This window comes from Plutella xylostella, chromosome 12, assembly GCF_932276165.1.
Source record: "Plutella xylostella chromosome 12, ilPluXylo3.1, whole genome shotgun sequence".
In the NCBI taxonomy this organism is placed as follows: domain Eukaryota; kingdom Metazoa; phylum Arthropoda; class Insecta; order Lepidoptera; family Plutellidae; genus Plutella; species Plutella xylostella.
The window spans coordinates 10,766,565-10,793,213 of NC_063992.1; the positions used below are offsets into that span (position 1 = coordinate 10,766,565).

The following is a 26,649-nucleotide window of genomic DNA, read 5'->3' on the forward strand; positions in this document are numbered from 1 at the left end:
ACCTAAGTTACCTTGCTAATAAAAATCCAGCCACAATGACTTCAAATGAATTCGACTCGAGGCTACCATCCATGTCGTTATCTTCAAAATCGGAAGGCACGCTTCTCACCAGGCGGATGTACAAGAACCCCGCGCTTCACGAGCGCTGCACCATGCTGGACATGCTGAAGCTGCGTGACATCTTCCACTCCGCCCACATGGGCCGGCTGCTGCCCACCGAGTTCAGGGAAGTGCTCAGGGATGTGCTCAATGCAGAATACGATGAGGAGGAGTTTAAATTACTGTTTTTAAAAGTTAGTAAGTTTACTTTTCTGTATTTATTGAATGTAGGTACTTACCTAACTACCTTATGTATTACGTTAAACTCTCGTGGCTTTACTAGGCATTGTTAACTACTTTTATACCTACCCCCATAACTAGTTGAGTTAAAAGCAATTATTTTCCGTCTTTCGAGAGTAAGTACCTATGTAGTGGAAATAGTTGAAATAGTACGTCACCACATGTATCTTGTTAACTATCAGGCGCCTGTATATCTTTGTGCATCATTAGGTACCTACATATTTAGGTAGATCAAAATTTTTCGCTTCCCCCTCTAACCAAAACCCCCGATCACCTCCAAACCCCAAGATAAACGCGGCCCGCACCGGCGAGATCGACTGGGACGAGCTGGTGTCGCACCTGCTGCTGGGCTACTTCACCAGCGACGGGGACGGTGGCGGCCTGCAGCCCCCCATCGCCGGCCTGCCCCGGGTGCTGCGCTCGCGGCACCGGCACGCCGTGGCTAGGGTGCTGTTCTGCCCGGATGTTGGGAAGGTAAAGTTGTATACTTACTTAAATGAACTGAGTATCCATGAGCATCCATTACGGCGAAGGAAAACAGCGTGAGGAAAGCTGTACATCTAGATTATAGATATATGTAAGTACCCAAAGTGCATTGTAATCATTCAAAGACGGCGATACGGCTCGCGAACTATCACGTGAGTACAATATCTACAGCGAAAAGTGGGTGACTCGCTTGCGAGTCACGATTACAGTCCTGAGAATGTGTATGTAATCAAGTATCCAAAAGGTCATAATGAATGTATAATATACATTAAGATATCACATGCCTACCTACATATCTCCGGTTATTGCAGTCCAATCATATCATTACATCGATTCTGACTCTGCAGCCATTTGCCTTATAAGGCGAATAGATGAGGGGGCGCCAGCAACCTAAGATCCAGCACTGTACTTAAGAATGTGGGTTAACTATGTGCCTCTTATTTCCAGGACCGCAGCACCGACCCGATGCTGGGTTCATACGTGACCGCCAGCCGCGACGGCGTGATCAACTGGTGGTCTCTGAACATGAAACTACTGAGGAGTGCGCAGTCCACTTGCCGTGAGTTATTCCATTCACTTGTTCACTATATACCTATCGGGAAATTGTAACTAGAAAAAAGTCAATATACTGGCTTATGGAGGAGCGAAGGTGTTGCCACTCCTCCATTGAAAAGGGAGGATCCTCCGACCAAGCTGGGCGGTTTAGCTTGGTGGGCAACTGCCCGACGGTTACATGTCGGGATTCTGTATATATACTGAGTAGCTGTAATTCTTAGATACCGCGATGTAGGATTTGGTATTTTTGCTTTTCACTCTTCCATGCCATCTGTTGGTCGTCCTTGATATCTCTTTGCTGGATCTATATCTTGACTTCTATGCTTGCGCGTATTCATTATAGATGTCGCCACAGGCTAAAGACCCCTTTATTTATTAATCATGAAACTACTTATAACCGTAACATAAGGTCAACCGGGGCCAAGTCGCCTACGGGGCTAATGCCTCGAATCCATTTATCTTCCGAACCACATATTTTAGAACTACTGGAGTCATCTGCTATCTATCTTTGGAACTCAAACTTTTACTACTGACCAATAGATGTCGTATCCGGGGAAATTTTCTTAAATAATCTGCCATTTTAATTTTTTCACCTCTTTTGGCCACCTCCGGTTTCCTGACACGTTTTTTTGAATCGTTCCAAATGTGCGTTTGTTTAAAAGAATCTATGTTTCCTAACTGTAAATACTGTTATTGTTTTGTTGCTTTACATATTGTTTTGATTATTTTATTGAAATAACGTAAGATTCGGATACAATATGCAATTAAAAATTGGTAAGCTTAGCTTTTTTTTGGGGTAAATGCCTCTGGGCTGTCATAAATGTATTTTATACACTCACGAGCAATGAAAAAGTTCCAGTGACATTAGCACCAAATTACTCCTAAACGAAATATACTAGGTTAATGACGGCTTCTGCAATATTGAAGAACATTTAACAGCGTATCAGAATTGACATTCTTAGATTGGTAATCCAACTAAAACGTAAATAATTTGAATATATAATAAACTAAATTTTTTAAAAAATTGGCGTCATTTGGTGTCGATATTATAAAGTTGATAACAAGGTATATAGAAAATAATCATATAATAAATAATAAATAAAAAAATAGTCATATTACAGAATGATCCCACTTGTTTTTAAAACTCTAAATAGTTTTGTAATGATTATCCTTGTAAGAGCAAAATTCCGTCAGACTCTAAAAATGGTATACTTACTAATTTTAAGTTGTGGTTTGATTGCAAATTATAAAAAATATGCCCTTGTATGCTTTTATACTGTATTTTAATTTGTCATGAAGTATTCATACTTTTTTAAAGTCCTATAAAGTATTCATAAATAAAATGTTGAGCACCCCTGGAATCTTGGATGGGGTAAATGCCACTACAAGAAATTGGGGTATGTAGGCGACATAGCCCCAAAAATTTTTGATCAACTAATTCTCCTTAACTAAGCGCAGTATTTCGTTTACAAGCTAATAATTAGCTACGTTAATAGTAATTCTATAAATTATATCTACTTAAACTTGTAAAAAGCTCTTCTAAGCACACAAACTAGTGAAAGAGGCATTAGCCCCACTAGGGGTTATTGTGCCTAAAAATCCCATTTTTTGTAGAAACGTCGTTTACACGTAGAAGATATTTAAAATTCTACAAAATTGCATCAAAATATGAAACTAGATAAAATTTCCTAATATGTATCACAAGTCATAGCTTAATAGGGCGTATAGTCTGTTTGTTATGATCAAATGAATATGAAAGTCAAAGTATTGTGGCGCAATGGCCCCGGTTGACCTTACGTCTAAGTAAGTGTAGGTAACTAATATCACTATATTTAAAAAAAAAAATTAAACAACTGTTCTTCCCGCGGTTCTTATTTACGGTTGGTATAACTAGTTAAGTATAACATTTTCAGGTTCTTCTTGCAGGTTTCGATACAAATTTTGCAGTAAAGTACATAGTTGCGGTTAAAGTCCCGTTGATCGTCATCGTCATATTAAATAAGCACTTTTCAAAAGGCCATACTTGAGGAAAGTTTTCGGTAGGAAACGTCATATTCATGAAATGGTAAATACCCTGTAAAAAATAAAAAGAGTAAGTATACTAAGCCGAAAAGGGATGACTCAAGAAGTCAAAATAAAATTCCTAATTAATACAGGGTAATAACAGAGGCTTACGTCCAGCAGTGGACTGCTATAGGCTGATGATGATGATACAACACCCTGTAAGTATTTTATTTTGTCTTCTTGAGTCATCCCCTTTCGTCTTAGTATACCTACCACTTTTGCAACATCTGTATTATCTGACTAGAGCTAATCCTTTCACCACGGTGACTCTCTAGTAAGCTCTAAGGGCGCCTTCAAATTAGTCGCTAATTGTCGCGCGGAAGCAGCGCTGCTGCAGCGCTGCAGCCGCGCTGCTGTCAAAATCCATATAAATTTTGTAATTTAAAAGATGCGCGACTGCAGCGCCGCAGCAGCGCTGCAGTCGCGCGTTAATAATTTATATGGAATTTAGACAGCAGCGCGGCTGCACAACAATTAGCAACTAATTTGAAGGCGCCCTTATATTCCTCATCGACACGCAGATGAAGACTTTAATAGTAGCTACACATTAGTAATATCATTATCAGGTAGGTACTAAGTATAAATAGCGCTTACCGTAGCAATAGGACATTTCAATCCGTACTTTTTGAAGAGTCCGCCGAAGTAAGGGTCGTTCAATAACTTGCAGAAGGGCATGTGGAACTCGACGAAGGTGCGACGATATTCGTTACTGACATATTGATACACGATTGCGTTAAACTGAAAAAAAACATCAGGAGATCACTTTAGCTTAAGTACCTACCTATGTACCTAAAACGATTTACCTAACTACTTTTATCTCGTTTATTTTATCTCGTTGTTTCAAGCCTACATACGACGACGACTTAATTTGACCTATAAAATCTCCTTATCAATAACAGGGTTCTTTCAGTTCTTTTTTTTATGCAGCCTGTATAGTGTCCCACTGCTGGGCAAAGGCCTCCTTATGAACTGACCACTTTCAGTCCTTCCTGTCCGTTATTCGATACAATGTTTAATATACAAACAAATTAAAATTCACTAGGTGTACGAGCCGCAACTCGTACATCGCCGCGTCAGCGGATCATTTTACAACAAACCAATAATTTTCCATGTATTCATTAGTATACTTTCAGCAATCGCGATGGTTACTCATCCCCATCATTATCATAAGGCATTGGTTATCAATAAATCAATTTACAGTTAACAAAACTCTTATCATTTATCTACTGTACGGTCCGTACCGTACATGTTGGTCCTTCGAAAAATCAGGACATCGCGCGTGTTTAGTTCAAGTTTCGCGTAGAACATTGGATTGCAGTGACTTGGATTGTAACGTGTGAGTGTTCTGGGTATCAGCACTTTGGAATCAGTTCACGGAGCCTGTATCAATAGCAGGAGCTTCGAACGGAACTACAGCAAGTATCATCGTCGAGTTTTCAAGTAAGATCATTCCATTTACTTGTGAGCTTATCATATCATACCATTACCATGGAAATGGAGTCTATCATCGCTAATCAAGATCAAATCATAGGTGCTATAAAGCAGCTGCTGTCCAACTTCAAAAAGGATAGCGCTAAGCGTAAGACACCTGAATTTATCAAACGTAGATTGGACACTCTAGAATCTTATTGGAAGGAGTTCCAATCAAATCATATCAACCTGTGTAAGTACGAAGATCGCTCAGGGAAATATTTCACTGAAAATATTTATCAACAAACTAACGATCTTCATCTATCAGCTAAATCATTTATCATGAATTATCAACCATTACCAATCGAAGGGCAGGGGAAACCTGCTGCCTTCACCTTAAAGCCGTCAGCATTATCAAGGTCGCACTCGCCCTCGGGAGGTGCTTCCGCCTCCACCACGTACTCGCAGGGTACTAACAGCAAGCTGGATGAAATGCTGCGCAGGCAAAGCAGCAATTTCAGAGCCTTTTCACGCACTGTAGCATACATAGATCTCGATATTATCAAGGAGAAGTGGGAATTTCAAGACGCTCTAAAAACATTAGAATCTCGCTGGTCTATTATCGATCAACTTCATTTAGAAATCGATAGCGACCTAAATGGGGGATATGAAGAATATCAAAATAGTTTCAGTAGCAATGAGAACATGTACAACAATTTAAAAAGGTCTATTAATCAGAAAATGTGGTCTATGAAACACAACGATCAAATTACTCCAAAGGTCGAAATCCCAACTTTTGAGGGAAACTATCATACGTGGACATCGTTTAAGGATTTATTTCTGGAAACTGTTCATAAAAACGCATCATTATCAGCAGCCCAAAAAATGCAATTTCTTAAGTCCAAGATCAAGGGAGAAGCACAGAAATTAATTCAACATCTATGTATCAGTTCCGACAATTATGAAATCAGTTGGGAGATTCTCAACAACAGATACAATAACAATAAATTAATTTTCAACTCGCATATGAGCATTCTCATGAACCTTCCGTCTATGCAATTTCAATCAGCAAATCATATCAAACGACTGCATGACACCATAAATGAATGTCTTTTCGCGGTACAAAACCTAGGCGTCGACATCGTCACTTGGGACCCCATGCTTGTCTTTATACTCAGCCAAAAACTAGACTCCGAATCAAATAATGAATATATCACCTCGCTAAAAAACCCGAAGGAATTACCATCATTATCCGAATTCATAAAATTCCTGGAAACGAAATTCATATCATTAGAATCAAGCCGTCGTAAGCAGGACAAGAATCAGCAAGGTACATCATCTTCATCTGAAACTAAAAGGCCTTATCAAGAAAAAACTAACTTTAATCAATACCGAAATGATCAGAATAGCCCCAGGAAATTCTACAACAATGCAACGCAAAAACCATATCAGTCCGGTAAAGCAACCGGATCAGCAATTAAATGTGCCTATTGCAATAACACCGATCATGCCATATTTTATTGCAAGAAATTTCTGGAAATGCCGATTGAATTGAAAAAGAAAACAGTCCGCCAATTGAATTTATGCAACAATTGTCTTTATTCGCACTTTGGCATGCCGTGTTTTTCCGACAAAAGGTGCAAGGAATGCAACGGTCATCATAATTCGTTGTTACACGAGGCGCCGAAGGCCGGAAACAACATGGAATCAGGTCGGCCAGCAACAAAATCAGACAATATTAGTCGCAATCATAGCCATGTTTCACAAGATGATATTTCGGAAAAATTATTATTAACTGCGATTATCAACGTACAGGCGAAGGACGGGAAGAGCCATAAACTACGAGCCCTAATTGACCAGGGATCACAAACATCTATCATATCAGAAAATGCGAGTCAGCTGCTGCAACTGCCTCGACAAAGGTGCAAGGGTATCATTTATGGAGTAGGATCCAAAGAAAATACCTGCAAGGGAATAATCAATATCAAATGCTCATCATTATCAAGCGACTATGCATTTAATACAGATGCTTATATCATGCCAAAACTAGTAAAACAATTACCAAATCAATCGTTCCCGAAGCCCTCATGGGAATACCTAAATAATATCAAATTAGCAGACCCAGAGTTCTACGTCAGCCGGCCTATCGATATTTTATTAGGAGCTGATGTGTACTCATCAATCATCATGGGAGGAATTATCAAAGAAGACGACCACAGGCCTATCGCACAACAGACTCAGTTAGGCTGGATATTGTGTGGTAACGTAAAGTCGCTTCACTGCAACGTTGTCCTAAACTTTACGGATGACATTCAAAGATTCTGGACAGTTGAAGACATTCACGAAAGTTCGGAGCTATCAATCGAAGATCAAGAATGTATCAATTTTTATCAGGAAACTACGAAGAGATTATCAGACGGTCGCTATGAAGTTAGAATTCCCATCAAAGAAGGAGGTCTACAACAATTAGGCGAATCCAGGCCAAAAGCCATAGCACAGTTTAAACAGTTAGAAAAACGACTTAAGCGACAACATCAGTTAGCAGAAAAATATAAGTTGTTTCTACAGGAGTACGAGCAACTCGGACACATGAAACGCGCAGCGCGTGACTGTAATGTGAGCTACTACCTACCGCACCATGCCGTAGAGCGCGCCGATTCTACTACTTCGCAAGTCCGTGTTGTTTTTAATGCAACTTCAGTGACGTCAACCGGTTATAGTCTCAATGACATACAGAAACAAGGTCCAAATTTGCAGCAAAACTTGTTCGAACTTATATTAAAATGGAGACAGTATAAAATAGCATTCGTAGCGGACATTGAGAAAATGTTTCGACAGATATGGTTAAATGAAGAAGACCAAAAATTACATAAAATCATATGGCGAGAATCGGATGATCAACCATTGCAAGACTATAATTTAACCACAGTTTCCTATGGTGGAAAATCATCGCCTTTCCTTGCGATGATGACCTTGAAGCAGTTAGCTCGCGACGAAGGTCATAAGTATCAAAGTTCGGCAAAACATGCACTTGAAAATCATTTTTATATGGACGATTTAGTCAGTGGAAGCCACGATATCAATACCGCAAAGCAACTTGTATCGGACTTATTGAAGCTCCTAAGTTCCGGAGGCTTTCATTTGCGAAAATGGACTTCGAACCAACCTGAAATATTGGAAGCAGTAGATCAACAACAACAAACAAGTCAAGGTGACTTCTCATTTAAACAAGCAGAATCAAGCAAAACATTAGGGTTACGCTGGAATCCAGTAACAGATGAGTTTCGATTCCAGATTAATCTTGAAGATTTCTCTGATAAAACCACAAAACGAGCACTCTTATCAAACATATCAAAGATATTTGATCCCTTGGGTTGGCTTTCCCCATTGACCACCAAATTGAAGCTTTTGTTCCAGAAAACCTGGCAGACTGGTATAGAATGGGATGAAGAGATACCAGAATGTATCAAATCAGAGTGGATGAAAATTCAGAGCGACCTCCAAACTATCAACGACATACAGTTACCAAGATGGTTATGTATGAAAAAATGCAGCACCATAGAGCTTCATGGTTTCTCAGACTCGTCAACGAAGGCCTATGCTGCCGTCATATACTGTAAAATACCTGAAGAATCAGTTTCATCATCAGAGTCCACAATTGTACTGGTAGCAGCCAAAGCAAGAATAATATCAGAGAACAAAAGTATATCATTGCCGAGACTGGAACTGTGTGCAGCTCATTTGTTATCAAAACTGATGAGTCATGTAGTGACTAGCTTAACAGAAGCAAAGGAGATCAAGGTCTTCGGCTGGAGCGATTCCACTGCAGTCCTTGGGTGGATTCAAGGCGAACCAACGAGATGGAAGCCGTTTGTAGCAAATCGAGTTCAGCAATTAACAAAAATCATGCCACCCGAAGGCTGGAGATATGTCGAGTCAAGTCAAAACCCTGCTGATTGTGCCAGCCGTGGCATCTCAGCCGAGCAGTTGAAGAATAATCAGTTATGGTGGCAAGGGCCAGAGTGGTTATCATCTTTTAATCATCAGAACGAAAAGGTAAAACCTTCGTATACCACAAATGAAGAGGAAAAGAAATCAAAACAAACATTAGCGTCGGTCAAGACGGACGAACGCGACATCATAAAAGAAATTGTAAACAATCATAGCAATATTACTCGACCAACACGAGTCCTAGCGTGGGTGATGCGCTTTTTATCAAAAAACAAAGACAGGCCATGCTACCTAACCGCGTCAGAGCTTCATCAAGCAAGGATGAAAATCATTATGAACGAGCAGCGTTCTGAATTTGCAGATGAAATGGAATCAATACAAAAAAGCAATAAAATTGACCCTAAAAGCAAACTTTATCAATTGAACCCATTCATGAAAGATGGTGTTTTACATGTCGGTGGACGAATCAAAAACGCACATATTGTTGAAAATATGAAGCACCCCATCATCATCCCCCACTCAGGCCACCTGACAAACTTACTAATAGATCAAGGACATATGATGACTTTTCACGGAGGCGCCCGCCTTACTTTATCATGGCTGCGTCAACAGTACTGGATAATCGGAGGTAACAGAGCTGTGAAACAAAGATTATCAAGGTGTGTTATCTGTAAGAAGAAGAATCCACCTAAACAATATCAAATCATGGGCGATTTGCCAGAAGCACGAACAAACGTAACACGACCGTTCTATCACACCGGAATCGATTACACCGGGTTTGTGGATATCAAAATGAATAAAGGACGAGGAGCAAAAACAACAAAAGGATACATTGCTGTTTTTGTTTGCATGGCAACGAAAGCAGTTCACCTGGAGTTGGTCTCGGACCTTTCATCATCAGCAATGCTCGCCAGCCTGCGCAGAATGGCAGCAAGGAGAGGAGTTCCAGGTCACCTGTATTCTGACTGCGGAACCAACTTTTGTGGAGCCAGCAGGACACTCCAAAAAGAGTATATCAACCTCAAAGAAACTCTAGATGAAGAGTTCTTCGCAGCAATATCAGAAATGAACTTAGAATGGCACTTCAACGCACCTGCCTGGCCGAGTGCAGGAGGACTGTGGGAGGCTGCGGTGAAAAGTCTTAAATATCATCTTGTAAGAGTAATAGGAAACCAAAAACTTACATTTGAAGAATATTCGACTATCCTATGTCAAGTGGAAGCATGCTTGAACACAAGGCCTCTGTGTGCTATCAGCGAAGATCCTGACGACATCAACTATCTAACTCCAGCTCACTTTTTATCAAGCGGACCACTTCTAACAATCATCGAGACGGAGAAAGATGAAAGAACTAGATGGAGACTATCCCAAAAAATATTCCAAGACATATGGAAAAGATGGCAGACTGAGTACTTATGTCAACTATCCAAGCGCAGTAAATGGCAACAGCCACAAGAAAATATCAATATCAACGATCTGGTGGTCGTACGTGACGACAATCTCCCAGCTGGAAAGTGGGCGATGGGCCGCGTGCTCGAAGTCCATCCCGGGCAGGACGGCTACGTGAGAGTCGCCACCATTGAAAACACAGAACGGCATCTATAAAAGACCCGTGGTAAAGTTATCAAAACTACCTGTAAGCACAGAAAACCAAAGAGAGGAGCCTGTAAGAAAAGAAAGAGAATCAAAAGGATATCCGAGAAAGAAGGGAAGTTATCTTTCTATCCTTATGGTTTTACTATTTATGTTTGTATCGGCACAATGCAGTTATCAAATATCAGCATTTAATAATAGTCAAAGAATTTACTTCGACAAAATATCAAACATGCGACTCGTAAAGGATGAATGGAAGTTGATTGCGTATTACGATTTAAAACCGTATTGGCAAGGTACAAAACTTCTTCAGCAATATATCAATCATATGGACAACATCTGCACAAAGGTCATTGAACATAAACAATGTGACGTAGTAATACTACAATTACGTCACGATTACGAGGAGATCGAGTTTAATAACCAACTCGTACTGAATCAGCAAAACAGCGCGCGACCGAGACAGCGGCGCGGGCTTATCAACGGTGTCGGGTCGCTAGCCAGGAGCCTGTTCGGAGTACTAGACGATGAATTCGCCGAACAATATCAAAGAGACATAACACTTATAAAATCCAATCAGAATCATTTGGCATCATTATGGAAGAATCAGACATCGGTTATAGAGGCTGAATTTAATCTTTTACAAAGAGTAGAAACCGCCATGGACAAGCAGCATAAGATTTTTAATAAACATATAAATGAGTTTGAGCAGACGATCAGTAACACACAAGCTGAATTGAAAAATTCTAGATCAATGAACGACTTTGCACTAATGTCAATCTCTGCGAATAGCTTATCAGTGAACTTGAGAAATATTCAAGATACCTTGATGGATACTATTACAGACATTCATTACGGAAGGTTCAATATGCATTTACTAACACCAAAACAAGTTCGGGACGAACTAAATATCATATCTGGGCAACTTCAAGATTTATCTCTACCTATCAAGAATATACAGACCGATATGTATGAAATATACCACATGTTAAAGGTCAAGGCCAGCATGAAACCTGACTATTTAATTTTTGAAATCAGAATCCCCCTCGTGACAAGAGACAACTACGAAATATACAAGCTCATTCCCATTCCTTTTGAAAGAGAAGGTAAAATGATGAATGTAGAGCCAATAGCCAGTCATTTAGCGATAAACCTGCATAAAGATCTATTTATTGAGATATCAGAAATCGATATACAGAACTGCCTTAGAGGCGACACACAAACTTATATCTGTTTATTATCAAGACCAGTGAATCAGATGACGTCAGATATCGACCATTATTGTATCAGCAACCCATCAACACAACAGTGCACTACCACAACTTCCGCATGTCGGGATACCTGGCATGAGCTTAGCAACGTCAACACATATTTATATTTCTGTTGCGGACAATGCACGGTTCGACTCATGTGTGAGAGTTACGTCACCACTCAACAGCTGAGCAATGCTGGCATAGCAAAAATCAGCGAGGATTGCATTGTAAAAGGACAATCATTTACTATTTTCGCACATAGACAGATCAGCAATCAGATAACAATATCATCAGATTTGGCAAAAATCGAGATTCCCCAAATAAATAACATAATAAATATATCAATACCAAGCACTGAACTAGTAGAGGATATCATGAACGTTAGCGATCATAAAAAGATATTGACCAATATAAGGAATAGCATAAAACAGATGAAAGAAGAAGGAGTATTGTCAGAGAATCTATCACAACATGACATTCATCATTATGTAGCAATTTATCTGGTGATCGGAGCAGCAGCAGTGGTGAGCGCGGTGTACGCGTGCCGGGGCCTGCGCGCGCGCCGCGCCCTCGCCGCCGCCGCGCCCGCCGCGCCCGGGCCTGCCCGCCCCGGCAGCGTCGCCGAGGCGGTGGCAGCCGGCCCACTTCAGCAGCATCAGTGTAGTGTACATAGTGGTAAAGCAGAGCTATCGAGTGTTCAAGTAGATAATCAAAGTGTGCCGTGTTTCAGTGAAAATCCACTAAGTGCGCGGAGTGTCGTGAATAAGGCTACTTCGCCTATATTTCGTAATCCATTCAAAAATTCGGTTAAAATCAATCGCACTAGAGACTTTACAATTTAGAATTTAAAACAAAAATGGCATCATCTTGTTATTAGTTTACATCATCCCCATCATAAATTAGTTATTAATATTAAATACCTATTATCATCAGTATCTATAATTAAATCAATTGTTTTCATCTCTCGCCGGGAGCATGTACGAGCCGCAACTCGTACATCGCCGCGTCAGCGGATCATTTTACAACAAACCAATAATTTTCCATGTATTCATTAGTATACTTTCAGCAATCGCGATGGTTACTCATCCCCATCATTATCATAAGGCATTGGTTATCAATAAATCAATTTACAGTTAACAAAACTCTTATCATTTATCTACTGTACGGTCCGTACCGTACACTAGGATAGGAGACAGTATCTCGTCTGCGCAGAACCGATTGCGAGACAAGGGGGACTCCATAAATCGACGAACGAACGAACAAGAATTGATTGCTTTCCCGAAGTTTCGGATCGCACTACGGCTCTATCTCGCTGTATTCCGTGACACTTCTTGTTCTTTAGTTCTTCGATTTAGTGAGAGAACCTCCAGTCCGTTCTCGTTAATTATTTTTTTATCAAGCTCAACCCTCCACGCAACGGTGTCACATATTTTTCTAATCTAACTAACAAATACTTAAAAACTCAAGTAAGTATCAACCAGAAACGTTTCGTCAAGTACAACTACATTTTCTCCTTCAATGTTCAGGTAATACGGACTCTTGCGGCCGTACTTTGTAACGGACGAATTCGCCCAAGCCAAGTGCTGAGTGTTGACATACGTCACTTCAGTCCGATCTGGTATTATTAACAGGGACTGAAACAAATTACAAACAAAATATTTGCATGCAAAAATAAATACATATACCTACTTAACTATGAAATGGCCATTCTTTCAAATAGAAAAAAACTTAAGTATTCTTTTTCAAACTCAGTAAGTATTTTGTTATTTGATCAGTTTTTCATTACATTTTTCGCCATCATTACGGACCATCACGACCCCACTGCTGGGGCACGGGTCTCCTTCCAGTGAAGGAAGGGTTTAGGCCTAGTCCACCATGCTGGCCTAGTGCGGGTTGGTGGACCCCAACACAAGCACTTGCCTGTGCTTGAGGCTCTTGAGAGAGTTGTCGGGTAAGTGGGCAACCCGACTGTCAGATGTTTTCAAACTGCCCGAAGGCCTCTGACTAGACTTAACGACTGCTGCCCAAGCAGCAACCGGGACCCACGGCTTAACGTGCCGTTAGAGTTTAGCACGGTGGCGTCCAGAAATAAGAACTACTGGAAGAGACTCATAGACTTAATAATTATTTCCAACGTGATGAAAATATGTTCTCCCCCTCCGAGCCAGTCTGGTTTGTTTAACTTTGTCTTCTGCACTAAATAATTAAAACTCACATAAGCAATTCCGGCCCATATTATTATTAAAATTGTGAGTCTCGATTTTGTCCACATAATGAAAATATTCAGCTAAGTAACTATAACACTACCCTAAACTACACTCAGCTTTGTGTTTAACACAACTGCAACTTTGCCTGCCCGTTAGCCTAAAAGGACCCATTTGACAGTTCACATTTTTCCTGCTTACCGCAACTCCAATTTAAATTTTATCAGTTAATTGATCTATTGTAGGCAATAAAATAATGTGCTCTCATAACGAACAAAGTAATAAGTACATACATATTATAAGGAACGGTATTTTTATAAAAATAAACTATAATTACTTACACATGTTTCGCTCATCAATGTGTAGTTAGGTAGGAAATTGATGTAATAGGTAACTTTTAATATAACATGATGCGACGACGTCGACACACATGGTTTTTTGTGAGATTCCGATAACTTTGCTGAAAAGGAATCTTCGTAACTAATTTTTTTTTTTTATTTATTTATTTATTTGTTAAATACAGCCTAAAATGCTTACTATTAGGTAAACACAATACAATCCTCTTTATTTGCACCAAAAAACAGAAACAATACAAAATAAAACTTAAAAATAACAACAGTACAAAAAGGCGCCCTTATTGCTTATATGTATGTAAGTATAAATAAATAAATAAAAAAAAATAAAATATTTTTAATTCAGATAATAAAATCCATAGAGTGACATTGAAATTAAAATTACAGTTAAATTATAAAAACACTCATTAAAATACATGCACCAGATCAAAAATATAATAAAATACAATAAATTTACAACACAATCCACATAGAATGATTAAATTAATTAAATTATATTAAATTATTATTGTCAATTAAATTGAATTAAATGTCCAAAATCAAAATTACTAAATTACTCTTCTTATTAAAGTTTTCCATAGTGGGGAGGCCATATCCACTACTGTATTCAGAATGCTGTTGGGGCTGTTCCGCACTCTGTTTATCAGGGATGTGGTTTTTTTGCGCATAACAGCATGGAAGCCGTCGGTGTAGTTAAGTGCAAACATCCCTGATGCGCTACAGTAGCGAGGTAGTCCCAACAACATTCTGAATATATTGTTGTACTGGATACGCAGGGTATCCAGCGATTTTTTGGTATGATCAACCCACAGACTTCCCGTGTAAAAGCTCTGACAGTAAGCTTTAAACAACGATATTTTCACTTCTGTGTTACAACGGTGAAATCTGTGGGCAAGCATATTACCTCTGATCGCCAGAGCCCTGCGCTCCCTCTCGATATCAATATCGTCATTGAGCTCATCGTTCAGCCAGTGTCCCAAGTATTTGCACTGCGACACCCTTTTCACATCAATTTTATTTAACTGGATGTTGAGAGTGTTCTCGGGAGACTTACCTGCAGACTTAAAAATAATGTATTCACATTTCTTAACGTTGTAAGTGAGACCGTGAGAGGCAGAGTACGACTCGCCTCGTTTAGCTTCTCTTCTCTTCTCTGTGGGGGTGTCAGTACCTGCACCTGGCTCTCTCGGGTGGAACCTTTGTGCATATCCCCAAGGTCTAAACTGCCTTCCTAAGCTTCGACCATTTCCCACCACGCTGGTCCACCCCTCACGCCCTCCCTTTTTAACTTCTCTGATGTGGTGTTCTAGCCTTTTAGGCTAGGCTCGTCGTCAAAACAGAATGCGCTATACAGATAGTTTCTAGAATGCCTGCGCCCGTTATTGCTTTGCGTAGTACACCGCCATAAATAAGCCTGAATAGCTAAGGACTATCACCGCCACAACTTGCGAAGTGTAGTTGAGGATAGGTATTATGATAATTCCACGGCATAAAGCTATAGGTTTAATGATAGTTTCAAATATGCAGCAGCCAAAATATGGAACGACCTGCCCCCACCTCTGCATAAGTTCAATTCAATCCATACGTTTAAGAAACACTTGCGATCTCATCTTTTTGCCTTGCAACTATTTATAAAATAATTTAAATTGTCTTCCTAATGCTCAATGACTTTAATATTATGTAAAATCAAATCAAGTAGGTATTTTACCAAATGCAATATTTTATTATTAGGTAGGTAGGTACCTATTATTATTTAATAAAGATGCAATTTAATAATGTAATGCATTATTGTTGTACCTATTTCAATTTAATGTTCCAATGCCATTGTATTTTATATTTTTCCATTGTGTTCACTACCCGCATGAAATGTATCTTTAGTTTTATCCGATGTGATGTGAGATGAGACAATCTGAAAACCAGCGATGCCTGTAACGCAACTTACAGCAGATGCTGAGATTGTTCCATTTTGTCATTTTTTTATTCAATCAATTTAAAAAAAATTATTGTATGTTTTTGGCAAATATAAAATGTTTTTTTTTTCTTTCTTTCCAATAAGCTTTTCTAAAAGAGCTGGGTAACGGCAGAAAGTTTATAATATCTATCTGACAGACCTTCAACTGAAAACATTAATTTTTTTAAGGCAATACAAAACGCAACGCTGATATTTGATACTAAAAATATATCACAACCCTAGGACATGGGCATGGAAGAAGTTCTACTTCCATGTCACACCCAAACCAAAAGCATCGCCCCGCGCGCAGTCAGCGCCCCACGCCACCTCCAGTTATTAACTATTATAATATGTATGGTTATAATGTGACCAATAATGCTGAGGCATGCGCGGCACGGTGTGGGGAGGCCGCCACTAGCGGGACAGAAACAAAGATAGAGGCGTGACAGAGCGCAGTACCTAGCCTATTCTCAATTAAAATGACCCAACCAGTCCTCATAAATTTACAAAATACGAACATGTATCCAACTCACCTTTCGGAATAACCCACCTGCACCATAAGTACCAAAAAGGTCCAAACTACTAGTTATAATAATTCCTCCCACCCCAGCGCACCTGAAGGTGCAGACCACGTGGGTGACGGACGTGGCGTGTCTGCCCGACGTGGACGTGCTGGTCACCAGCTCCACGGAGCGAGACCTGCGCTTCTACGACTGCACCGCCGGCACGTTCACGCTCAAGATCGTCATCACTAGCTGGGATTATATGGCGAGTTCACCTTTATCTTGTTGACACCCGTACCATATAAGTATTTTATCCACTATTTTAGGTATTATTTGTTTCTTGCTAACAAGTTTTTGCTACTTGTGCCAAAAACCAACGCAACGTATTGCAAGAACACGTAGGCCATAGACGAGGAATGCCGAAGACAGTATGTTGTGACATTGCTCCTTGGATGCATGTGCTATATGCAGGTCTTCATCTTCAGGTGCCATCTACTATCGTAGGTCGGCTATCATTATGGCCACTTGAGCCCGGGAAGTCGCAACTCGAAATAGCTCTATGGTGGACATATTGAACCATTCGGCGAGGTTCTGTAGCCAGTGGGTTCTTCTACCGCCAGGTCTTCTCTTGCCTTAGCTGTGCTCTTGATATGCAGGAAACGACTACAATTGGCTGATACTAACATGTCCATTTCCCTCAGATCTGCACCCTGCACTACAGCTTCTCCGCAGACGTGTCTTCAGACTGCATGCTCGTGTGCGGCGACGCCGGCGGCCACGTGCGCGTGCTGCGGTTCTGTCCCGAGGGGAGAGGGCCGTTCAGGAACCGGCCGGGACGCGCGCTGGTTACTGTGAGACATCGGGAACTGCAGAAGAAGGTTTGCGAAGATTGTACAACAAACATTTCGATTTTATATTATTTAACACCTTCCAGAAATACCTAAAAGCCTTCCTAAGATTTTTTACGTCGAAAAATAGTTAAATAAATACGTAAACTATTATACAGGGTGTTGCAAAATTCGTAAGTATACGAGTAGGAAGCTTAATGGCGGTGACACAGGGCTTCATCGGAAATTCATTCCGAACAACTTTCTGACCTCCTTTTGGCTTAAACTTAAATACCTACTATATCTGCAGTTTTTTGGAAACACTGTATTGTAAGTACCTCTATAAACAGTCCCAACCCCCAAAATCTCCATCACCAACCCTCATTCCACAGAATACACCAATCCCAGAGTTCCGCCTGGTAGAGTTCCTCAACCTGCACTCGGACTGGGTGCGGCAGGTGGCGGTCTACCGCGCGCTGAGCTGCCTCGTGTCGTGCGCCACCTGCCCCGAGGCGCTGCTGCTGAGCGACCTGCATGGGAAGACCAGGACCGTGTTCCGGGTCGACAGGGTATGGCAGAGAGCTAAACTTCTAAGATCTAAGGACAAAAATCTATAAGAACTACCACAAAAAAGTTTAAACATCGTTTAACAAGTGTTTAAAACTAAATTTGACAGATTTTGTAGACGTTTGGCAGCACTAAACACCTGTTAAATATTGTCTAAGTTTTTGTGGTAATAATGCCCTATAATTTTAAGCCCTACCTATACCAATTTCTCACTAGCTAGCCAAGTGAGCCCGCGAATATCACGTGAATTCAGATGGCGCGGGAGACTGGCTATGTACCGATAGATATAGGTACCTAGACGCTGCACTGCTGCGGCGCCATGCAAAATACGCTTTTGGATTTCACTTCTAGAACGGTGTAAAAATTCCCACTTGGATAGCAATTAGCCGTTATATGCCAACTATCTCCAATAGCTCAAATTCCAGGGCATACACTGCTTCACGTTCGACGAGGACCGGCACATGCTGGTGACGGGCGGGCCGGACTGCTGCGTGCGCGTGTGGAGCGCCTTCGTCCCCGCCCGCCCCAGCCTCGTGCTGGCTGGCCACCACGCCGCCGTCACCACTGTGGTGCTGCAGGACCACTGCAGCAAGATCTACTCGCTCGCCACTGATAGGGTGATCAAAGTGTGGGATGTGCAGGCGCAGGTTTGCTTGCAGGTGTGTGTTGCCCGTTTGTCTTGTTAGTCGTTGGGTATAAACCAAATGTAAAGCAGAAAGCCTATCATTCCTAATACATACCCGGGGTACCCTGGACACTCTGGACAGTCAGTAGCTGATGCTTATTTATCTAACCGGCGATATTTTAGCTATGGTGATTGTTCGACCACCCTATTCTATCTGTAGTAGTTACCTATTTTGTTTTTGACCCCAAATACTCTCATCACCTCTCACCCACGCCACAACACCTCCACAGACGTACATAGACATCCCGGCGCTGCTGGGCGAGCGGACGCCCATCTCGGCGGTGTACCACGACGGCACGCGCGACCTGGTGCTGGCGGCCGTGAGCCTCGCCGTCATCACGCTCGACGAGAAGCTCAACCCTGAGCATACGGACGGGTGATGCGACTCTTTTTGTTTTATACAAATGTTTAATAGGCACTAGGCCTAAAACCCTTCCTTCATTGAAAGGAGACCCGTGCCCGAGCAGTGGGGTGTATTGTTTGGGAGTTCAGCTATTCATGCCTCCGCCGACGTGATGGATCGTGATGATGATTATGAAATTTTAATGTAGCTATTGCTACCAGGAACTTGCACATAGTGTTACCGCAATGCAACGTTTGGGCATATTTCTGCTCTAAATCAATGTCTGCCAATGCTACCTTCAGTGAAAGAATGGAGCCAGGAACTTGTGAGCTTACCATCTTTTCAATCTAAGTGAGGCTGGTCAAAGCCAGTAGCGATATAGGTACCTACACACTATACTAGGTCTATTTACTGATCTATGTTTTAACTTCAGGTTTACGCACTCCCGTGCAGTTTCCAAGGTGTTATACAATCCGCTCTTCAAAGTGATCATTACTTGTTCACATGAAAGCGTCATTATATGCTGGGACCCACTTACTGGTTAGTGGATTTTTAGGGCTTATCTTGCTTACAAGGAGGCACTATCTGTTTCCAACAAAATCATTCCAATGAGAAACTAATGAACATAGCCAGCATCTAAAACCAGACCGTTATTAGGTCTAATTAAAGTATCACTGGTGGTACGGTAGCAGCGGAACCTAAGTTGACTTTGTGCCAACATCAGGTGACCTTCTAGGGCCGCCGTGGTTGATCCCAGCGACAGTACCATGGTTAGCCAGTTAGAAGCTTGGTTAGAAAACCAAGTGAAACTTTGGTAGCACTATCGAATGGGCCTTTCAGGTAAGTATTGGGTGAAAAAATGACTGAACCAGCCTATTAGAACTGCGGAATCGGGCCTACTCGACAGTGGCGACATCTGGAATTAGCTTTGAGTTTTCCTCCTCATTATCAGATCCCTGCACCCTACCTTACAACCTCCACTACCCCCAGGCAAGCGCAACGCCACAGTCCGCAACGCGCACACGCACGCTGTGCACGGCGAGGAGGTGCCCGTGGAGGTGACCGCCGCCTGCTTCGACCACGGCTACCAGCTGCTGCTCACCGGCGCCAGGAATGGCACCCTCAAGGTATTGTTATTAAATTCTTTATTGCATAAAGTAAATTGGTACAAAGGACTGCGCGCGGAACTAGCTGGCCGCGCCTTAGGTGTGTGAGCGGTGGGACGGGGAGGCGGGGGCGCTTGTTGTCAATGTCAGTTACTACTAAGTCCAAGCGCCTCCGCCTCCCCGTCCGTCCCACCGCTCACATACCTAAGGCACGGCCAGCTAGTTCCGCGCACTATAGTTAAACTTTGGTGATGTGGAATAAGTGATAGGTAGTTCGATAGTGATTGGCTTCGAAGATAAAAGAGGTATAAGTACAAGGTTCACCTTTGATTGAACGGAATTGATGAGAAGGGAAGCCTTATTTTGATGTTCAGGGTTTTGGAAAGGAGGGGAACTTTGTCTCGGATGGACAAGAACAAGACAAAGACAACAAGAGACAAACGGTTGACAGCCAAAAAATCCCCAATGCTGGATTGGTCGATTGGATAGACTTAGTTTTCATCAATCAATACCTAAGGTCATGATGTAATTGTTCAGGTGTGGAACTTCAACACCGGCGTCTGTCTGAGGAACATGAGCATCGAACACATGTGTGAGGTGACCGCTGTCTTCTGGGTAGAAGGACGGTGCGTACATTTCAGTTGCTCTCCGATTTTGTGAATAGATTTTGTCTATTTAAATATTCAAGCCTTGACCACCATGTGATTTGATACTTTCAGAGGCTGACTCTGTTTTTCAAACAACCCGAATACCAAAAAGCCATCATCACACAGTCCCCCAAAAATATATTTGGTGCTCACTAAAATCTCGCTCACTTCCACCTTTGAGCCCGACCACTGTCTCGTTCTAAACCTCGCACCCATCAGCCTATCTATTCTATTCTGTGAGGGGGTGAAGTTACTGTACTTACGTGGCTCTCCCGAGTGAAACCTTTGCCTATCTTCCCCAGGATCCTGGCAGTGGGCTGGAACCGGCACGTGACTGAGTTCGAGGACTGCGGCGCGGCGGCGGCGGGCAAGGCGTGGGAGCTGCGGCACGAGGACGACGTGCTGTGCGGGGCCGCGCGTCCGCCCGCCGCGCTCGCCACCGCTAGTTACTCCTCGGAGCTCGTGCTGTGGAAGCTTGATACTGGACAGCCTTATAGGTGGGTAGGGTGGATGCTGGTTGAGGTGTTAAAGATGATGATGATGATTGGTCCAACCGATTTCGACCATGGAGACCACTTCGACCCTAGGGCTAAGATGTGGTGATATTTGAGGCTAAGGTGTGGTGTTTATAGAGTGGGGGTTGGACGAGGAAGGTATACCTACCTATATCTATAGATGCTGGCATCTTAGGATAGGTCCATCATTCTCAAGAACATGTTGGCTTATGAATGTAATGATAAATAAGAAGCAGTTGTGATTATGGGTTGTTTAATTTGTAGATACTTACCTGCTTAGTTACTTCACTGTACGTGAACTTCGACCACCATTGCCAATCTTCAGCTACATACACTTGATCTCTGATAGAACCCTACTCATCTTCTCCCATCAGACGGTATTTGTGCTCGGACCCGACGCTCCGCATCAAGATGCACTACAGCAAGAAGGACCTGAGCCGGCCCTCGTCCCCCACGGCAGTGGCGGCCTGCGCCAAGCAGCTGATGGGCTTCCGCGCCTGGTGAGCGCTCTGTACCATCATGGTTTTAGATATTCAAGTAGCCTACATCAGAGTAAAGAGAGGATTCATCTATTAAATGAATAAAGGCTAGTACCTATTACCGGCCAATCTGTATGTATTATACCTACTTCTTTTCAAAGGAAACTATGAATGTATGTCAATTATGACTTCCATCCGTCTATCGAAGCTTCAGAATCAGACTCTGAAGGTACTCCCTGTAATCGCAAATCGTTCTTCCAAGTCAAAAGTCGAAGATCGACATGGCCGCCGCCATAGCGAAGGCGAAGGCGCGGCGGTTGTCGGGCGCGGCGCCCCTCCCGCCGGCGCGCCACATGCGCCCGCTCGCCGCGCACGCCATGACCTTCCTGCAGACCAGGGAGTGCGCCGTGGACGTGGGTGAGGACACTCATTGTCAGCTAATAATACACAAAGGTGGTTTGGTTATAGACATAGACTGCTTTCAAGAAGATACTGTTAGGTTTTTGTTCCAAAAACTACCAGATACTCCTTTTACTTTGCCCGTTACGCTGTGTAATTTTTATGTTATTGCAATATATGAACTGAGTATAGGTAGACATAGCTAAAGATAGTGAACATTGTATAGTATGGTATTTTTGTTTTTTGTTATTGTATTTATTATGTACTTACCGTCGAGTGCTTCAGCGATCTCACCATGTCGCACTTAAATCTGTTGGTTTCAGCGCATGGTTATGTATAATATTATGTAATGATTTATATATATTAAATAAACAAAGTTAAAAAAAAAACTCACTTAACTGAACGCTACTTTTGCCTATTCTCTCGTCACTCGTCAACGATTATCGTACAAATGGCCCGCTGCTATTACAGTTTGCAGATGTTAAGATCTCCAGCTGATGTAGTTATATACTTATGTGGTGTTATCTTCCAGCTTCTCTGATGGTGTCGATAGAGAACGGCGAAGTGCAGTGCTGGTCCGATCATCCCGCCGGCGGATTCAAGGAATCATTTCAGGTACTTACCACTTTTATCCCGAAAATGCACTTCGTACCTAACAACTAACTATATTACATACTTACAAAAAGTCTTGGTATCATAAACCTTATTATCGTTATTTACAAAAAGTCTTGGTATCATAAACCTTATTATCGTTATTTCATGAGCATCTGCCAATAATAAAGCTCTATTACATACCTCTGTTGTTCCCAGGCGGTGCACATAGCGGGTGACTACGTGTCGGCGCTGACGACCGACGCGGCCGACGACTACCTGTTCTGCGGCACCACCGCCGGCTACGTCAAGGTGTGGCTCATGAAGAACTTCCTACGAGGGGAAGAGGTATACCTACTGCAGTCTAACTACAAGAGACCAATTAACTCCACCGTAGATAGGGACGTTGTCTACTTAGTTGTAATCATAGATTTACGCTTGAGCTTCTGGCTGCAGCGGTTATTAATTACTTATGGCTTTTTTAATGCCCGCAAAATACTTCGAAATGACCCAGTCAATCGATCCTTGAAACCAATAGATAAACTTTTTGCTTGCCAACGATTCGTCAAAATTTATAGTCTCTTTTGTAAAAACAGCCAAAGATAATCTTCTCCAAACCACTCCCAACCATGGAGTCGCTTGTTCCACTACCACCACCCCACTCCACCCCCACCAATCATCCCCTCCCTTTCCCTCCAGCCAGTCCACATCAACATGCCGGCGCTCCGGCTGGAGTTCCCGTTCCTGTGGCGCGACCGCGTGGAGGGTCGCGCCAAGCGCCGCGTCCGCGACCAGCCGTTGCCGCTGCTGCTGAATAGTTACCGGGCGCATCTCCGGTGTATAACCTCCATGGCTTACGTGGACGAGCATAAGCTGCTTTATACGTGAGATTGCTTTTATGTGCTAGATTACAGCGGTATGTTTACGAAGGTTTCAGAGAATATAAATTGCTTGTGTGTGCTAGATTACTATTTGGTATTTTTATAAAGGTTCGAGGGAGCCTTCAGGTGCAGGGCTTCTTACCTCCTCAGAGAATAGAAATTGCTTTTGGTTAGGCTAATTTTGAAAATAAAAGTTTTGCCTTGCTAGCTAGCTCTTATTTTTCACTCTTGTGCCTCCAAAAGGACAGCAACGATAATGGGAGACAACTGTTATAATTTCATTATCTACTAAATAAGCAGAAATCCATCAAAAGACCTTACCACCATGCTCCTCTAACCCCTGCCCGCCATGTACCTCGCAGCGGCAGCGCAGACTACAGCGTGCGGGTGTGGCGGCTGTCGGGCGAGTACCTGGGCACGCTGGGCGGCCTGGTGCCCTGGTCGCTGGACGAGACTCGTGTGCCGCCCGACGTGAGGAAGGTCGCCAGCTCTACCACGCTCAAGGTATCATAAGAAGTGCACCATACAGTGGCTGTTTTGTAATGGAAGCGCGTAAATAGCTGCCATTATATAGAGTATAAATATACGAGTATATTCAGTCTGATTGACTTTAGGTAGTATCCTTTCTGACCTGATCTGGGACAGCAACAGCCAACCAGCGAAATTTGATTAAGCTATTTTCATACGAGAAGCGACCATAAGTACTTTAAAACCATATGAAATGATTTCACTATTGGATCTGGGATGTTATTATTTATTTCATTCCCGCTACTCCTCCGACCGAGGAGTCTGGGGCTGACACCATTAAGCGCTTCCATCCTTCTCTTCTTTACCAATTAAACATTCTGTAAGGCTGGCCAATAGCACGTAGCTAGAAGGCAGCCCTGAAGTACAAGTAGAGTTGGTGGAAACCTTAGTTTTTTTTAATGATATCTTCACATTAGCTCGGTACACCTCCTGTCTCCAGGTATGGCAACACGGCGAGGTGTCCCGCTACACTCCCGGTCAAGTGGAAGAAGACAAGCTGCGAGACATCACGGAGCTAGAACTCCGGACCAAGACCTACGGCACGGCGCCCGCCGAGCCCGTGCTGGGGGCCCACTACCGCCTGCCGCCGCGTCCGGAGCCGCAGCCCAGGATAGTGCTGAATGATGAGCTGCCTACTGTTAGTGCTGGTTTAACCCTCACATTGAGGGTCTTCGTAGCATATCGACTCATTATTGAGGGTGTGTGTACACACATGTATTCATCATAGACATCTTGCTTGGGGTCCACTTGTGGGTCTGGATCCATGTCCACAGTCTGTTGGAGCTCAGCATATCGGTGACCAAAACCACCAATAGGGTTCTTGTATTTATACAACTGGTTTCTGCTTACGTTTTTCCTATTGCTCGAGCGACACTACCATATAAAGCAAGCATTGCGGAACCCTAACTCCTCATCCTTCCTTCTAGATCCCGATCTACTGCCACCTACGCATGGCCTCAACCCAGCCGATCAAGCGGCCGCCCACGCCGCCGCTAGTGAAGGAGACTCGACTTAAACGCGTCACAATAAAGAAGACACACTTCCAGAGACCATCGCAGGTGGCTCGGACCAGTGAGCCGAGGCCCGAGTTGGGCGACCAGTCGCGCGACCGGTCGTCCAACGATCGCGGCTCGCAGGCGCTACAGGAGAGCTCGAGGAAGCTACAGTCGACCGCGTCCAGTCGACGCGGCGTCAATTATGATGATTGAGTATAAAATAACAGTCAATTAATGAATGGGATGTAGCCACTGACCTACATGCAACCTCTGGAAGTAAATACCGTATTTCTAGATATGGTAGATGGCGTATTACCAGGCCTGTGTCACTCCGCGCATTGGCGGCGCGGGCGCCAGCCTGGCGCCTGCCCCATCGATGGGGCAAATCTAGTCGGCTGCCGCAAGCGGAAGACGATACACGCGCGCGCTATTTGTTCCTATTTTGTACTAGTTTATAAAATAATGTCGTATTTAGGTATTTATTAAAAATTATGAATAGAAAAATGGACATAAAAAGAAAAAAAGCAGCAAAAAAATACTGTGCCGTATTTAATTGCTTAAATACGGATCGTGATCCAAATTTAATTTTTTTTAGATTACCAAAAGATGCTGACAGGTAAAACTAATCTAAGGGCGTCTTGCATAACAAAGTTAAATAAAATTAAATAGTTTGTCTCTTGCTCTGACAGTATAATGTCAGAGCAAGAGGTCATAGATTTAATTTTATTTAACTTTGTTGTGCAAGACGTCCTAAGTATTTTATTTATTTCTTCTACGTTCCTTATTTGAAATGAAATTAATCCGAACTACAAACCCTTTTTTTCTCCACGTTGAACAAAGTCTATTCCAATTTTGTTTTCGTTAAAGTATTAAATTTACAGACACAACTACCTTCAAAATGCATTAATGAATCGATTATAAAATGTGCGCTGAGTGGGATTAATGCTTAACGAAACTAACACGTTCTGTATCATAATATAAATTATATCCATAATATAAATTATAACGAAAAAAAAACATGTTTTCACAAAATTAAATGTTTTAGGTATTCATACATATTTTATGTACTTCAAAATATCTTAACTATGAAATTGTTATTGTTTTTACTGGTTATTTCCAATAGAAAAAAAGTTTGGAATAGCTTTGTATTCTAAATTCAAATTAATTTTGTTTTAAAACATGACATTCTTTTTACAAAGTCAGTCCGTTGCTTAGTAAACGTTGTAGTCTGTGGTGCTGAGGCAACCCTAAGGTGGCTTCTTTTTCAATGCGTATAACCACGTATAACTTATTATGCACCGTAGTCCAGTGAAATAAGGCTCATATTCCCTCAAAAATTAATTGGTAGGTAAGTAAATAAAAACGTGTGCGGCCGGAACGCGATCTAAATTAGATCTTATTGCTTATGGGATGGAGTCATATTT

General features: G+C 42.2%; 1 protein-coding gene across 1 annotated transcript; it reads left to right on the forward strand.

Annotated features, from left to right (window-relative positions):
• LOC105393409 (WD repeat-containing protein on Y chromosome) lies at window positions 1–25,535 on the forward strand. The gene is given in 22 exon segments (XM_048624591.1): window positions 1–293; window positions 628–813; window positions 1,273–1,384; window positions 16,770–16,927; window positions 17,364–17,540; window positions 17,882–18,058; window positions 18,482–18,715; window positions 18,972–19,117; window positions 19,518–19,624; window positions 20,075–20,211; window positions 20,728–20,816; window positions 21,140–21,334; window positions 21,727–21,798; window positions 21,830–21,863; window positions 21,939–21,967; window positions 22,094–22,248; window positions 22,763–22,845; window positions 23,041–23,169; window positions 23,521–23,705; window positions 24,065–24,206; window positions 24,670–24,867; window positions 25,157–25,535. Coding segments are annotated over 22 exon segments (3,285 nt in total). The 5' UTR covers window positions 1–35; the 3' UTR covers window positions 25,439–25,535.
• Window positions 25,536–26,649: the final 1,114 nt, after the last annotated feature.